The sequence below is a fragment of the Chrysemys picta genome, chromosome 8 (assembly GCF_011386835.1).
Source record: "Chrysemys picta bellii isolate R12L10 chromosome 8, ASM1138683v2, whole genome shotgun sequence".
In the NCBI taxonomy this organism is placed as follows: Eukaryota; Metazoa; Chordata; order Testudines; family Emydidae; genus Chrysemys; species Chrysemys picta.
The window spans coordinates 63,963,331-63,980,521 of NC_088798.1; the positions used below are offsets into that span (position 1 = coordinate 63,963,331).

Genomic DNA, 17,191 nt, shown 5'->3' on the forward strand with positions numbered 1-17,191 from the left:
GGTTAAGGTCCCAGTGCCTGATGGGACAAAAAACATCGTCGCAGGTGGTTCTGGGTACAGCCTCACCTCCTCCCTCCCTCCTCCCTCCCTGCATGAAAGCAACGGACGGCAGACAACCATTTTCGCGCCTTTTTTCCTGGGTGGGTGAACACTGCAGACTCCATACCACGGCAAGCATGGAGCCCGCTGAGCTCAAGACAGCAGTCATGAACATTGTAAACACCTCGTGCGTTCTCGTGGAGTTTATGCTCAGCCAGGACCAGAAAAACGAGGCGAGGAGGCAGCGGCGGCGGCAGCGCAGCGACAAGCATGATGAGGACATGGACACGGACACGGATACAGAATTCTGTGAAACCACGGGCCCCGGTGCTTTGGAGATCGTGTTGTTAATGGGGCAGATTCTATCCATGGAACGCCGATTCTGGGCAAGGGAAACAAGCACAGACTGGTGGGACCGCATAGTGTTGCAGGTGTGGGACGATTCCCAGTGGCTGCGGAACTTTCGCATGCGTAAGGGCACTTTCATGGAACTTTGTGACTTGCTGTCCCCTGCCCTGAAACGCCAGAATACCAAGATGAGAGCAGCCCTCACAGTTGAGAAGCGCGTGGCGATAGCCCTGTGGAAGCTTGCAACGCCAGACAGCTACTGGTCAGTCGGGAATCAATTTGGAGTGGGCAAATCTACTGTGGGGGCTGCTGTGATGCAAGTAGCCAAAGCAATCACTCAGGTGCTGCTACGAAAGTTAGTGACTCTGGGAAATGTGCAGGCTATAGTGGATGGTTTTGCTGCAATGGGATTCCCTAACTGTGGTGGGGCGATAGACGGAACCCATATCCCTATCTTGGCACCGGAGCACCAAGCCACCGAGTACATAAACCGCAAGGGGTACTTTTCAATGGTTCTGCAAGCACTTGTGGATCACAAGGGACGTTTCACTAACATCAACGCAGGCTGGGCGGGAAGGGTTCATGACGCTTGCGTCTTCAGGAACGCTACTCTGTTTAAAGGGCTGCAGCAAGGGACTTACTTTCCGGACCAGAAAATAACTGTTGGGGATGTTGAAATGCCAATACTTCTTCTTGGGGACCCCGCCTACCCCTTAATGCCATGGCTCATGAAGCCGTACACAGGCAGCCTGGACAGGAGTCAGGAGCTGTTTAACTACAGGCTAAGCAAGTGCAGAATGGTGGTAGAATGTGCATTTGGCCGTTTAAAAGGTCGCTGGCGATCATTATTGACTCGCTCTGACCTCAGCCAAAGAAATCTCCCCATTGTTATTTCTGCTTGCTGTGTGCTCCACAATCTCTGTGAAAGTAAGGGGGAGACCTTTATGGCGGGGTGGGAGGCTGAGGCAAATCGCCTGGCTGCTGATTACACGCAGCCAGACACCAGGGCGATTAGAAGAGCACACCAGGAAGCGCTGTGCATCAGAGAAGCTTTAAAAACCAGTTTCATGACTGGCCAGGCTACAGTGTGAAATATCTGTTTGTTTCTCCTTCATGAAAACCCGCCCCCTTTATTGACTCATTTTCTGTAAGGAACCCACCCTCCCCCTTCCCCCAGCTTTCTTTCAAACCAAATAAAGTCACTATCATTTAAAAATCATTTATTCTTTATTAATAGATTAGAAAAAGAGGGAGGGAACCCGGGTGGTATTTGGGAGGAGGATTGCTGGGAAGGAAAAAGCCACAAAGAAAAGGTTAAAAAAATGACAGCCTTTTGCTTGGGCTGTCTACTGGGGTGGAATGGGAAGGTGTACGGAGCCTTCCCCCCCCCCCCCCCCCCCGTGTTCTTACACGTCTGGGTGAGGAGGATACGGAACATGGGGAGGGTGGAACAGGGGCTGAAGCGGCAGTCTGTTTTCCAGCAGCCGTTCCTGAAGCTCCACCAGACGCCGGAGCATGTCTGTTTGCTCACGCAGCAGCCCCAGCGTTGCATCCTTGCTCCTCTGGTCTTCCTGCCACCACCTCTCATCTCGAGCGTCCCTCCTGTCCTCACGTTGGTCCCTCCTGTCCTCACGTTGGTCCCTCCTGTCCTCACGTTCACTGGCTTCTTTCCTATACTTTGAAACTGTTTCCTTCCACTCATTCAGATTAGCTCTGTCACTGCGGCTGGATTCCATAATTTCAGAAAACATCTCGTCTCGCGTTCTCTTCTTACGACGCCTTATCTGTGATAACCTTCGGGATGGAGGAGGGATGCTTGAGGAATTTGCAGCTGCTGTAGGGAGGAGAAAAAAGAGAATTGTTTAAAAAGCTACATTTTGCAGAACAATGCTTATACTCTTTCACGGTGACCAACACTATTCACATTACATAGCACATGTGATTTCTGTGCAAGGTCGCATTTTGCCTCTTAATGCTGAGTGCCTGTGGCTTTGCTGCTAGAGATCACAGGTCTGGGCAACAGAATTCGGCTTGCATGCGGCCATGGTAAGCCATTGTTTTACAGCTTCTGCGCCCTCCTTTCCCACATACCAAGCATAGCCTGTAGAGTGCTGCGGTTTTTCTGTTAACATTCAGCAGCAGCAGCAGCAGCAGAAAACAAACTAACCACCCCCCCTCTCGCCATGAATTCTCTGGGATGATCGCTGTACCCCTCCCCCCCACCGCGTGGCTGGTATCAGGGAAGATCCCTGCAGGCACCAAACTAACCACCCCGCCGTCCCCCTCCCGCCATGAATTCTCTGGTATGATCACGGTACCCCTCCCCCCACCGCGTGGCTGGTAACAGGGAAGTTCCCTGCTAGCCAAACGCGAAAAACTCAGGGCCAATTTCCCATCTGCGCTTGGCTAACTGCAGGGAAGGATTTATTTTCCGCCACAGGCAAACAGCCCAGTAGGAACGGCCACCTCTGTCCCCTTAATTAAGTTCCCGTATTTCAACCAGGTTACCAGGAGTGATATCACTCTCCTGAGGATTACACAACAAGATAAAGAACGGATGTTGCTTGAATGCCAGCAAACACCGGGACCATACGCTGCCAGGCTTTGTCAGGCAATGATACCAGATTACTTGCTGCAAGCATGGCGTGGTCAAGTGTCCTACCATGGAGGAGGGAATAAGGATGCACTGCCCAGAAACCTTCTGGCAAGGCTTTCGGAGTACCTCCAGGAGAGCTTCATGGAGATGTCCCTGGAGGATTTCCGCTCCATCCCCAGACACGTTAACAGACTTTTCCAGTAGCTGAACTGACCGCGAATGCATCCCAAGTCCTCAGGGCAAAGTAATCATTAAAAACCGTTTGCTTTTAAAACAAGTTTTATATTTTAAAAGGTAAACTCACCTGAGGTCCCTTCCATGGGGTCAGAGTCTTGGGTACTGGCTTGGGAGGGTACTTCAGTCAGGGTGAGAAAAAGATCCTGGCTGTTGGGGAGAACGGAGTGCTGTGTGCTCTCTGCAAGCTCATCCTCCTCCTCCTCCTCTCCCCCATCGGCAGAATCCTCAGGCGTCGCTGATGAGACTATCCCCGACCCAGAATCCACGATCACAGGTGGGGTAGTGGTGGCAGCCCCCCCTAGAATTGCATGCAGCTCGGCGTAGAAGCGGCATGTCCGCGGCTCTGACCCGGAGCGACCGTTTGCCTCCTTTGTTTTTTGATACGCTTGTCTGAGCTCCTTGACTTTCACGCGGCACTGCTCAGAGTCCCTATTGTGGCCTCTCTCCATCATGCCCTTGGAGATTTTTTCAAAAGTTTTTGCATTTCGTCTTTTAGAACGAAGTTCTGCAAGCACTGAATCCTCTCCCCATACAGCGATCAGATCCAGTACCTCCCTCACGGTCCATGCTGGTGCTCTTTTTCGATTATCAGCCTGCATGGTTACCTGTGCTGATGAGCTATCTGTGGTTACCTGTGCTCTCCACGCTGGGCAAACAGGAAATGAAATTCAAATGTTCGCGGGGCTTTTCCTGTCTACCTGGCCAGTGCATCCGAGTTTAGATTGCTGTCCAGAGCGGTCACAATGATGCACTGTGGGATAGCTCCCGGAGGCCAATACCATCGAATTGCGGCCACACTATCCCTAATTCGAAATGTTAAAATCGATTTTGGCGCTACTCCGCTCGTCGGGGTGGAGTACAGAAATCGATTTAAAGGGCCCTTTACATCGAAATAAATAGCGTCGTTGTGAGGACGGTTACAGGGTAAATTCGAATTAAAGCTGATAAATCCGAATTAAAGTCGTAGTGTAGACCAGGCCCGAGAGATTACTCTGGGGAAATTTTCACACTTTCACTTCTGTTCCAGCATAATGTCTACATATAGAAATAAGATACATTAATATTTCCCTTAGTCCTAGGATATGGTTCCCTTCACAGGTTCCCAAACTGTGGTCAACTGTCCACTCATGGTCCAAAGAGTACTTGCTAGTCACATTCAAATGGTGCTGGCACCTTCTTATTTCTAGTTGCTAAATGTCACGACAAATAAAAATACTTTGCTAATATTATTCACCATGTGAGCAGTTCATGGAGTTGCCAAAGGGTGGCTGGTTACATAAGCACAAATGGGAGGAAGTGTGGTCTGCAGAATATTCTCTGATAAGATATGGTCTGTACTTTGAAAGTTTGAGACACTCTGACTAAGACTTTAACAAGCTGAACCTCTCTCACCTGCAGAGAGCTAGATGTGGCCAGAACAAATCAAGGCCACACAGCACCTACAGGAGGTTGCTTTCATCTCAGAAGTACTGTGTGAGTGAGCTGTGTAGCCGCTGGGGCCTGGGAGTCGGGAACCACACTTTTGATTCCAGCAATACTGTTCCTTACAGGAAAACAGTGACTTTTTTTTTCTTCTCCACCTAAAATTCATCATCCTTGTCCCAATCAAATGATCATGGGAAGTATTTTCTGTACTGTAGCTGCCACCTGTGCAGATGACAGTGCCTTGTCTACACTACAGTCTTAAGCTGACCTGTGTTAGGTGGTCTTACAACCACCACAGTAATTATTATAGTGGCTGATGTCCACACTACCCTCCTCCTGTCAGTGGTGTGCATCCTCACCAGAGAGCTTCCACTGACTGAAGAGCCAGGGCCAGCTCTCCCCCTCCCACCTGGGCTTCTCACCTCTGGCGGGGAGATCCGCGCCCGGAGTCCAGTCAACAGCTGTACTCCCAGCAGGGAGCCTCAGTGCAGCTGGACTGGAAGCGGGGAGCCAGAAGCCTCGATGCAGCTGGGAACCCCAGGGGGCAATAGGGCTCCTAATGGGAAGCCCGGACAGCAGCCCAAGCCAGGAGCTTGGGTAGCAGGCTAGCTTGGAGCAGAGACCTGGCAGCAGCCTGGCTGGGGAGTTAGACTTTATTGTCAATTTCACAGCTTCAGCATAGCCATGAAAGCATAGCCTCACAGTTGGTGTAAGGAGTGCAGTGTCTACACAGACAATGCATCATTCTAACTACACCAGCATAAGTCCTCTGCCTCTCGTGGAGGTGGAGCCATTATGTTGGTGTAGTAGGGCACTTAAATTGGTGGAACAAGGCTGTAGTGTGTACACTGACATAATTAGGTCAATATAAGGCAGATTAGGTGTACCTAAATGTAGTGTAAACCAGGCCTGAGGCAGGTAGTAGTCAGAAAAAGGGATTTTGGCTTCCATAGCTCCTTTAAACCATTCCCCCCCTTCCCTTAGCATTCACATCTCCATTTTTTTTCCTACCTGTCTTCTATACACCCGCCACTGGTACCTCTGACTGAAGCAGTATATTTGATCAGAATCTAAGCTGGTTTGCGGGTGAAGAATAAATCAGCAAGGAGTGGGAGAAAGTAGGAAAATTTGCCTTGCCTGTCTAATGTTCCAGTCTCAATTTCTTCTGCATAGTCGTCATGGATTTTTTGCTAGATCTCCATGTTTCTTTGAGGACAGCTCTTATAGCTAGTGCTTCCTGTCCACCCCTTTGTATAACAGGTGGTGAAATCTGTCTGGGAGCTTCTAGGTACACCTCTACCCCAATATAACACGACCTGATATAACACGAATTCGGATATAATGTGGTAAAGCAGTGCTCCGGCGGGGGGCGGCGCGGCGCACTCTGGTGGATCAAAACAAGTTCGATATAACGCGGTACGATTTTTTTTGGCTCCCGAGGACAGCGTTCTGTAGGGATAGAAGTGTACTTGGATTCTGCCTAGAAAACTGAAGAAACTCTACATACAGCGTTCTGCATTCCATGGCTTCTGAGCTGTGCCACTCAAAAGTGGATTACTCTATGGCTTCCACTTGACACTGTCTCTCTTCAGGGACCTCTTAGACCTCAAGTTGCTACAGCAATCTAAATCTACACACTGAGATCTTGGGGGGGAAATAATTTTATATCAGTACCAGCACAGATACCCCTCCTAAGTCATCCCATAAGCTATGGAGCGTAGAGCAGGCTAGCTAGTTTAAATTTCATCACTGGAAGCTCTCAGAGAAGAGCAATCTGGAGATGGGCTGAGGAGGAATGGGAGCCAACAATCCTTTTATCTGCAGTGGCTGCCACCTGCCTGCATAACAGACTACAAGGCATGTTCCTCATTTGCACTGGTGTTGCTACATCACAGAAAACAATTGGATAAGAAGTGTCATTTACTTTGTTACAAATCAGAAGCTTATTTAAAGTTGTGCTTGTCTTTCTCCCCTACTGGTTCCTTCCATGCAGATGTTGCTAGTTGGAGAGAAGGTGGAGTTAAGAATCTCAACACCCCAAATTCTCCAACTGATCAAGAAGTTAAGCCTCTTGGCCAAGAAGATGGTAGTGTAACAGGACCAGTAGAACAGAATGATGTCCCCAAGGCAGCAGAGAAAAGGGATATTCGGGTAGCACAGCCACCTCAACCCAAGCTGAATGGTCAGCAACAACCTGCTGTCTCTTCCCAGTACAAAGCAATGATGCCACCCTATGTAAGTAACTGCTGTATCTTATATAAGTATCGGTGTGAGTGGTTGACTCAATAGGATACTAGCATTAGATAGTTAACCTGAAACAACATCTTCCTTCTCTGGGGCACTTATTGGCTTGGTTTCTAAATGGTGCACAAATCAAGAAAAAAAATGTTAACTCTTTTTGTTCTTCTTTGTACAGAGGTTTTGGGACTGTGTTTGGGTTTTTCTTCCTCCTCTCTTCCCATTAAGGTGGTTTATAGGTGCTATTCCTAGGGGAAAGCTTGCATACCTCCTTTTCCAAGAGCAAGTTCTATTGACATATTAAAGCCAGCCCCAGCCTTCTGGCAGGAGGGTACTTGGTTTGTAATTTAGTCTCATACTGCCTGATCTTCCTATTAGACCACATCTTTCCTATGGAAAGAGAATCTGGTGTGCAACCACAGCTGATATCCACTGACAAGCATTAATGTATATGGAGCCCTGTCATGACTCCATCTGTCTTCAGTTTCAACATGTCATGCAGGGCAACTACCTACCTTTAAGTGAGGGAATTGTAATTTGTGAGCTCAACCCACTATTTAAGGTGAACAGTCTCCTTGGATTGTAAGACAGAATCTTTCTTTCATAAGGGCTTCTGTAGTAGTGGCATTGACAGTTCTAATGAAGCTATATTTTTAAATCAGTTTTTCCTATATCTAAAAGCCAGTTTGGTAATTTTTGGCTTCCTTTCCTAGATGTTTAATCAATATCCTAGAATGGCATATCCTGCAATGCAGGGTCCCAGCAGGTTCCCTACTTCATCTGAGGCTAGCAGGTAATAACTTTCATGAATACTAGAATTGCATGAGTAGTGACCAAATATATGTCACTATGTAAAACCATGGTGCGCCCACACCTTGAATACTGTGTCCAGTTCTGGTCAGTCCATCTCAGAAAGGATATAGTGGATCTGGAAAAGATTCAGAGAAGAGCATTGAAGATGATCAGGAGTTTAGAATGGCTTGTATACAAGGAGAAATTAAAAAGATTAGGATTGTTCAGCTAAGAGAAGAGACAACTGTGGGGAGATATGAGAGAGATCTATAAAATCATGCATGGCGTGGAAAAAGTGAATAGACACGTATCGTTTACCCTTTCCCACAATATATCTGTTAGCCAATATGGTCAGGGATGCAACCCTAAAGCTCTGAGTGCCAGAAGCGGGGAGGGGGAAGATGGGATGAATCCTTCCAACTGAACTGTTCTGTATACTCCCCCTGAATCTCTGGTACTGGCCATTGTTGGACACCATATATTGGGCTAGATGGACCATTAATCTGACCCAGAAGGGCAGCTTTGTTTTGTGTGATAAAAGCAGGGCTTCATATACAGTCTAGCACGGGGATGGGCAAACTACGGCCTGCGAGCCACATTCGACCAGCCAGCTGTTTTTATCCAGTCCTCAAGCTCCCGCTGGGGCGTGGGGTCTGGGGTTGCCCCGCGCCAGCCAAAGAGCAGAGTTGGGGGCTGCTCCATGTGGCTCCCAGAAGCAGCAGCATGGCCCCCCTCCAGCTCCTATGCATGGGGCAGCCAGGGGGCTCTGCCCTGCACGGCCAATGGGAGCTGCAGGGGCAGTGCCTGTGGATGGGACAGCGTGCAGAGCTGCCTGGCCACACCTTCGCATAGGAGCCGGAGAAGACATGCCGCTTCTTCCGCAAGCTGCTTGAGGTAAACGCTGCCCGGAGCCTGCACCCCTGAGCCTCCCCCCACGCCCCAACCTCCTGCCCCAGCCATGATCCCCCTCCCGCCCTCTGAATCCCTTGATCCCAGCCCGGAGCACCTTTCTACACCCTAAAATTATCCCTGAGCCTTCCCCCAGCCCGGAGCCCCCTCCAGCACCCTGAATTCATCATTTCTGATCAATATAAACTTCATTCTCCCCTTCCAAGAGATTAAAAAATCACTGAATGACCGTTTCAATCTAGAGAACCCTTTTTCAGTATTTATAAACATCAAAACAGTATTTACTCACCTTGTAATGATGCTTTGTGTGAGATGGACAAATAAGAAGGGAGACCAGGGTCCTTTCACTCAGTTTTCCCCATTATAAAACTACTTGATTCAGAAATATTCCTCCTTCCCTTTTCTTTTGACGTTCACAAATAATAAAAACTGAACGTTTAATCAGTAATTATACATAAAATAATACAGAATGTGCTAAACATGGCTAAGTAGTATAAACTTTGTGCCTCTGCTAATAAGGGAAAAGCAGTAATGTATACTTAAAATAGCCTATTGCTTCAACTACAAATTAACCTTTTTATATAGTGATTTTAAAGATCTTAGTTGCTATCGTGGGGAGAGCAGATATTGCTGTATAAACTGATTTTTGTTTTGTTTGCATTCTTCCTTTGTTCTAGAGGCCCACGGGGAAGAGGCCCCTCTTGGTGCTCAGAACCTGTCGAGCGTCCGTCCATCCTTAGTGCTAGTGAACTCAAGGAACTGGATAAATTTGATAATCTGGATGCTGAAGCTGATGAAGGCTGGGCTGGTGAGAACATTGAACCTATGAAGACTCTTGCTCTTTGCATGCTGAACACTTTTATTATATTAATCTGAATTTTTACTCCTATGATAGGTGCTCAGAGTGAAGTAGATTACACCGAGCAGTTGAACTTCAGCGATGATGATGAGCAAGGAAGTAATCAGAAAGATAAAAGGGAAAGCAGGTAATTTGATGTTCCAAGCCTTCTGAGCTGCCACACATGTAGGTCATGCTCTAATGTAGGTGAAAAACTTCTTTGGGAAAGTTCAGTGGACCATCAGTGCTCACAACTTAGTTTCTCAAATGATGAATTGATTGGGGTCTCCTGGCATTAATGTAACATAAAACAATCAGTATTGAGGCCCCATTGTGTGAGATGCTATGTGTACATGTAGTAAAAGGACAGTCCTTGCTCTATAGAGCTTGCAGGCTAAAAATGCAGAAAGTGGGAGAAAAGAAGTATTACTGAAAGTGTACTCAAAACAGACCCTCAGTTTGATTTATTTTTTTATATGCAGTGATGAACAAATGCCTTCAAAAGACTCTGAGAGCCCTGATGGACAGAAAGAAGCAGAAGAACGGTCTAGCAGTAAATCCTCTACCCAGGCTCCTCCACAGTCACCAGGACCCAGAGGTCCCTATGGCAAAAGCACTCAATTTGACCAGGTTTGTTTTTGTTTTATTTTCTCTTACCTGTGCCTGGAGAATCCTTTCTGTGGCTTCTTCCCCATTCTTCCTCCCTATTCACTTCGAAAGTCTTAAGTGATTGCCATTAAAATATATGCTTTTACCAAAGTTACCACAGGGTGCTATGAAGTCACTTTTACTTGCTGTGTTTGTTTTATCCTTATTGTAACTGCTCAGTGGCAGCCACTGTGATATCATGACATCTCTCTACCTGAGTAGGTCTGCTTTGTGTCCTTCAAAAATTGGCAGCTCTGTAACTAAAACAGCAAGTGCAGTCTGCAACATGCTTCCTTTTTCCAATACTTCAGGAGCAAGTTTTGTTTTTCCCTGAATAGCCAATTCAAGCTTCTTTGATGGATATCAAAAACTTTATTTTAGTTTTTCTCACTGCACTCTATTTGTCAAGATTTTTTAACTTTCCTTGAGCCTGTTACAGCATGCTGCTAGATTGGGCCAGTAGGAGAAAAGAACTTTTGCTCAGCTTGCTTCCAAATAGAGCCCTTTCAGGCAACCTGTCTTGGAGAGACACAGACACAGACTCTGTAGAAATGCAACACTTCAGGGCTTCTATTTTGTAATTGACCCCATAGTACAGAGAGATCTGCAAGTGCATAATGTAGGTTCTGCCCAGGTCCCAACTGGAGATGTACTCTTTAGTATTGTTTTTCAGGGAAGTAAGTTCTAGCTTTGTCTGAGAATTTCACTGAAAAGGTAAACTTCCCCCCTCCTTTCACCAGTTACAGTGAAGACAGGGAAGCCTGAAATGTGCATCAAATAAACCTTACTTAATCCAAGTTTTACTTTAATTTTAATGGGGGGGGAAAGGGGGAAGGCACTTAAAATCTTTCAGGAATTATCACTTATCTGAATTATAGAAAGCATATGGGATTTTTTTCAGTGTTAAATCCAAATTCTGCTCCTTGGATATATGACTGTTACTTTGCCCTTGAACATAAAAGTGAAAACTACTTTGTTGCCCTTCTGTATTTGTATCTAACCTTCTTCACAGAACTCAGATGGTCCACGTTGACATGGTTAAACGCAGCAGGAAACCAGCCTCTATGTAGAGGATCTGCAAGACTGACCATACATTCCATTAAGCTAGTTACTCCAACACTGTTTTCTTTGTTCAATAGGAGCGGGGTCTGACACCAGCACAGTCTTCTGTACATGAGAGGGGCGGTTCTGCACTTCATCCAAAATCTATTCCTCAACCGGTAGGAGAAGACAGAATATCTGATTTACATTGGAGAATCTTGATTCCCAGTGTCAAGTGCTTAACTGTATCAGAGAGAATTTGAGGGGGAGAATTAACAGACTGTATGCTCCACCTGTAAGGAAGAAAGATTATAATAGTATTAGGCATTTTGTGTGATGATCAACAAGAATGATGCAGAATTTATTATTTCTATTAGAGTAGCTTCTAGTTGCCAATAATTGAAAATTGTTGCTAGACACTCTACAAACTAAAGTAATAGACAGTCCCTGCCCCAAAGGTCTTAGTTTAAATAGACAAGACAAAAACTCAGAGAAGGGATGTAACACAAAAATAGAGGGAACAGAATGGTGGCTTGCAAATGTATGTTTCATGATCGTTAGTTTTTTACACATGGGTGAGGAGGGATTAATTCAGTGGGTGAAGCTTTATGTGGAGACTAGCTCAATGGAATACCAAGGGGAAGGAGAAGAGACTGAAAGTAGGAGTGGAGTGCAGCTGAGGTGAAGATATTGAGAGGAAAAAAGGCATGAAGGGATTAGTGCAAACAGTCAGCACAGAAAAGAATGTCCAGTGTGTAAACTGTAGAATGCAGTTTGGCAGCATCAGTGTCTAAGATTCCCTGCTGAGGATGCTTCAGTGTCTACTCCTGCTGGCTTAAGTTTCTCTGACTCCTGCCTAGAATTTTTTCCCCAGTGGTGCTTTGTGGATCTTACATACTCCCAAACGGGATTTCAGGGTCAGCCTTTTGCACAGTTTTACATCTGGCTGTTGCTGCGGGAGAAGGGGTGCCCCAGCCAGGCCCAATCTTGATCTCCCTTTCTTTCCATTCAGATGTGTACTCCTTTATTTATTTTCAGCTGAAAATAAAATCACTGGTGATCCCCAGCAAGTTTTGCAGTACAGTGCTTGTTAGATTACCTGAAATCCAGTTCTTTCAACACCCCCATTGTGGCTTACACCCCCACATTTTTTGTTAAAAAATAAATGGCCCTGAGTAAAAATTTGTGAAAGCGGGTATCAAAATTAATTAAATGCACCAGCCGAAACTTTTAAGGCAATAATTCTCAACTTTTCTCTAATCGTGGGTCCCAGAATCTAATAACTCCTGAGGTTCTTGAAGGAACTTCTGACAGTGGTAAAATTATTTTCCTGTCTTTTTCATCCACATCCTCTGCCAGCTGCTAGGAGTGGTGGGACAGCTCCATGTCTCCAATTCTTGCTGCAGGAGAGAGTGGGGGTTCAGGGATTCTGAAACATTGCTTCCCGCTCTTCCTGATTTCACAAGTAGCAGTCACTGCTCTCAGGGTCACGAGCTATCAGCCTCCACCCCAAATCCTGCTTTGCCTCCAGCATTTATAATGGTGTTAAATATATTGTGTTTTTAATTTATAAGGAGGGTCGCATTCAGAGACTTGCTATGTGAATGGGTCACTAGTACAAAAGTTTTAAAACCACTGCCCTAAAAGCAGAAAAAACAAGAGCACCAGTCAATAGATGTGAATTACAGCAGGAAATTAGGACCAGCCTTACGCCCCACAAACCTGCTAGCAACTCACAGGTTGGGTGGTTCTGTTTTGAAGGTGCCAGTCAAATACGGATTACTGCATATTGTTACATATAGCCAGATGATTTGAATACTAAAGGTTTGCTTGATATGTACTACATTACTTATATTAATGTTACAGCCTCCACCTCCAGATCGCCAGGCAGGACCTGGAAGACAGGGCCCCTTACCCCCTAAACTGGTACCAGATGAAGATGAAATTTGGAAGCAGAGACGAAGACAACAAGCAGAAATTTCAGCAGCAGTGGAGAGAGCCCGTAAGCGGCGAGAGGAGGAGGAGCGAAGAATGGAAGAACAAAGAAAAGCAGCTTGTGCCGAGAAGCTAAAACGGTTAAATGAGAAATTTGGCTGCGTGACCAAACCATCCCGGGAAGACCCTCTGAAGGAGAGGGAGAGGGAGAGAGAGAAGGAGAGGGAGAGAGAGAAGGAGAGGGAGAGGGAGAGGGAGAGGGAAAGGGAAAAAGAAAAGGAGAGGGAACAGGAGAAGGAGAGAGAAGAGAGAGAAAAGGAGGAGAAAGCAAAGGAACAGGAGAAGGAGAGAGAAGAGAGAGAAAAGGAGGAGAAAGCAAAGGAACAGGAGAAGGAGAGAGAAGAGAGAGAAAAGGAGGAGAAAGAGAAAACAGAAGAGAAACCAGAGCCTGAGAAGCCTGAGCCTCAAGAACCAGTGCTAGCACCTGTAATAGAAAAACAAGAAGAAAGTGAAAACAGCAGTAATAAGGAAGAGAAAGGTTTGTATGAATTGTTATAGGCTGTTCTTTTTAAAAAATAAGGAACCACTGGGATTAATATAATTCAGGATTTTTAATTTGTACAGTTATCTTTGATCATATGCAACACATATTGCCATGGGCACATTGCAACCCCAAATCACTAATTGATTCAGGACCCAGACCTGAATGCTGTACTTCAGCAGGAAAATGAGTTATTCATGAAAAAATTGTGAATCCCACACATTGCAATTTTTGCTGCATTCTGCAAAATCTAAGCTTTCTTCTTAAAGAAGAGGAAAAGACATCAGTCTTGCCAAGATACAGGCAGCATAGTATAAGTAAACAGATGTTTTTGTGATGTTACTATTCTGTTAATCCAGCCTTGCAGAACAGTTCCCCCTCCCCCCCCCCTCCAAAAAAAGCTGCTACAAGCACACATTTAAACTTCATCCATTACGTGTAGTAAATTGTGAGCTTAAGCACCTAATTCTCTTCTTTGTCTTTATCCTCCCATACCCTCAGGTGCTGAGAGCATCCACTAGTTTCCACCATTTATTTTGGTCTTCTTCAGCACCTAATTGGGACTATTTACATACCAGCTCTTACTTAAGCACAGGCAATTTTTTTTTTAAGTGCAAAATTATTGTAAATCAGCCTATAGGTTACACAATCAAAATAAGTCAGGCAATTCAAAACTTGAGTTGTAAGTCAGCATAAACTTGTCTGCATAGCAATCCTATTTATATATTAATTTTACAACATAAACAGCAATGCGGTTAGCTACACAGTTTACTTAGGTAAACAATAGAATATACTCCATATGTGAGATGAATTAGTAGCTATTGATCTGTGGTCTCCAGTGACTAATTTTCATTTCTCCACTGTAACCTTTTTGTTTTTCATTAATAGAATTAGCCTAGCAGAACACTAAAAGAATAAATTGATAAATATTCAGGATGTTTTCACTTTAGAAAGCCATATCTTTTTAAAGTTAGGATAGACTGACTGTCTGATAGGCAGCAGATTAATGTGAAAGTGAAGACGAGCTTATGACCTATAATACATGTGGTAGGTGCAAACTAACTTTGAATATTTTTATAGCAGAGGGACAGCCAATTTTTACCAGACAAGACAGTAGTCGGAATGAAAAAGAGAGTTCACAGGTGGCTCATGAAAGTGAGCCAGATTCAGGGTCTCAGCCTAGACCTGCTGTTTCCTCAGGCTACTCTAAACAGTTTCAGAAGTCGCTGCCACCAAGATTTCAGAGGCAACAGGTAAGCAACCAATCTATTAGCATCAAAAAATAAAGGGCTTATTTACCACTGAGTAATGGAGTACAGGTCTGATCTTGGGACTCCTAATCCTCACACTGGAGATGAAATTCATTACCGGGTGATATCTTTCATAAAGATACTAGAATGTTTTCAGTCTTGTATTGTTGTCTGCAGTACTGGCAGGGATACTTCTATAGAGGCAGTTTATTTCCCTTTTTCTATGAAGGCAAGATGTCCAATTGAGCCAAAAATAAAAGCGTTGTTAAAATGTAGTGGGTTTTTTTTACACCAGATGCTGGGTGTAGACCATTGATCTGTATTTGCAGAATGTTGGGATTGTAGAATGTGATGTTAATCAATATTTCCTAAAGGATTCATACATGTTGATACCTTTGAGTATTAAATCTATAAAATAACTTGCCTGAAAGATATCCTGCAAAATTTCTGTATTACAGTACAGATTGCCCTGCCCTGCTTCTCACTGAAAACCATGCAGACTTTGTAGCTAATTTGGGGGTGAGGGTGTTTCAATTTTATTTGTTCTATTTCCTGTTTTCCCCCTTAATATTTTTACTCCAGTTTATCCTCATGCATTTGACACATTCTGGATTATTGTGCCTTGTCCTTAAGTTATCTAATTCTGCAGTCTGATAGACCCTTTTCTGGAGATAACTGGCTCTTATGGCTAGTTTCCAAGGATTATTTGAATGGCATGCAAGTCACTTCATATTATGAATGAGCCTTCTTTTAATGTTGCATATCTGTACATTGTAGGAACAGATGAAACAGCAACAGTGGCAGCAGCAGCAGCAAGGGGTGCTTCCACAGTCTGCTCCATCACAACCTTCCAGTGGTCCTGTCCCTCCTCCCCAGCATAGACCCCTTTACCAGCCCATGCAGCCACATCCTCAGCATTTAGCTTCTATGGGCTTTGATCCACGGTGGCTTATGATGCAGCCTTACATGGACCCACGAATGATGTCAGGAAGGCCTACTATTGATATGTCTCCTATGCATCCAGGTAAAACCCAGCCTGCATTCTCAGTGAGCGTTCTCGCAGTATTTTTGAACAGTAGAAGATTCTTTCCCTAACCCACTGTTTGTCCACTGACTGGAAACATCAAGCCAGTACATAAGTACTAAATTCTCTTTCTGTATAAATATCAGATCAGGCAATCTCATTAGAAAAATGGTGCACTATACTTGTATCTTACTGCATTCCCATACATGATTATAAAATAAAAACATAGTTTGCTACTATATTGCAGTGATATGGTAGTGACTGGTTATGTTTGTGTTAAAAACTTTGCTATAAGCCTCACCACTATTGGCCACCCATCTCATTTTTGACCCACGTTTGTGGAAAATGTGAGCAATGCAGGTAAGACTTTTCAGAAGTGTACAGTGCTAGGATACATAGTTTTCACATGCTAGCAATCAAATACTAGCACTTATAAAACATTACAGCCATAATTTCAAAGTTTTCAGCCAGTTATCTCAGCACAGAATATGCTTTTAATCTCCACTATTGCTATTTGCATCCCTGTCATGCGTCTGACGAAGTGGGCATTCACCCACGAAAGCTTATGCTCCAATACATCTGTTAGTCTTAAAGGTGCCACAGGACCCTCTGTTGCTTTTTACAGATCCAGACTAACACGGCTACCCCTCTGATTCCTGTTGAAGCTAGCATTTAAAGATAAGAAATGTCTGGACTCTCCAGCTAGCTGGCATGTGAAAAGAGAAGGGAAAGTGGGGTGACAGTCACAGGGTGGGTGAGAATTTGGGGAAGCAATACAAAGGTAGAAATATCTGTTCTAAGTAATGTAACAAGAATATTCTTTCCCTCTTAATTTCTTGATATTCAAGGTTTGAAAAATCCTCTTGCCCAAGGTGATTAGGAGCCTATCCTGGGCAAGTCCCATCAATTTCTGCAGAACCAAAGCTTTAAGTGAAACTCTAGCCCTTATACTTTCCAAACCTGAACTGAATGTAAACCAAACCTAAATAACATGCTATATGCTGGTGCTGTTGTGGAATAGTAGAGGCTGTCAGATGCTGCTGTTGAGGATGTCTAGGGCAGGAGGCCCAAAAGTGGCAGCAAGAACATGAGCAGAAGGCTCTGTATGGTGGGAGCGACTCCTGCGGCCCCTGTACTTGATGGGGAACTGTCAGAAGGGGACATCAGTATACGAGTTCTCTGCTCATCATCCTGCTGATTTTTTTTCAGCATAGCCAGAGTTTAAATTCTTCAAATCCTATCTTTTATGTAATTGTGACTGGGGTTCCAGGGATGCCATGCTGAGAGAGCTCATTTAGGGCAGACAATCCCCAAAACTGGTAGTTATTCT

At 44.9% G+C, this 17,191-nt stretch overlaps 2 protein-coding genes across 31 annotated transcripts in view; one reads left to right on the forward strand and one right to left on the reverse strand.

The window, feature by feature from the left end:
• The window catches only part of PRRC2C (proline rich coiled-coil 2C), a 121,733-nt gene that overhangs the window by 36,809 nt on the left and 67,733 nt on the right, over positions 1-17,191 (forward strand). For 18 of the 30 annotated variants that reach the window (XM_008162850.4, XM_008162858.4, XM_042858038.2 and 15 more), the window contains 9 exons: positions 6,624-6,880; positions 7,597-7,676; positions 9,262-9,392; positions 9,480-9,570; positions 9,905-10,052; positions 11,210-11,290; positions 12,978-13,584; positions 14,668-14,840; positions 15,615-15,861. In XM_008162850.4, coding sequence (XP_008161072.2) covers positions 6,624-6,880; positions 7,597-7,676; positions 9,262-9,392; positions 9,480-9,570; positions 9,905-10,052; positions 11,210-11,290; positions 12,978-13,584; positions 14,668-14,840; positions 15,615-15,861 — 1,815 coding nt within the window. The remainder of the gene's footprint in view (positions 1-6,623; positions 6,881-7,596; positions 7,677-9,261; positions 9,393-9,479; positions 9,571-9,904; positions 10,053-11,209; positions 11,291-12,977; positions 13,585-14,667; positions 14,841-15,614; positions 15,862-17,191) is intronic. The other 12 variants (XM_065554667.1, XM_008162853.4, XM_065554670.1 and 9 more) reach the window with 3 other exon arrangements.
• LOC135973103 (SRRM2 protein homolog rsr-2-like) lies at positions 1,788-3,955 on the reverse strand. The gene is made up of 2 exons (XM_065554681.1): positions 3,288-3,955; positions 1,788-2,221 (listed from the first exon to the last, which is right to left on the reverse strand). Exons 1-2 carry the CDS (start codon positions 3,817-3,819, stop codon positions 1,794-1,796), a joined length of 960 nt encoding a protein of 319 aa, XP_065410753.1. The 5' UTR covers positions 3,820-3,955; the 3' UTR covers positions 1,788-1,793.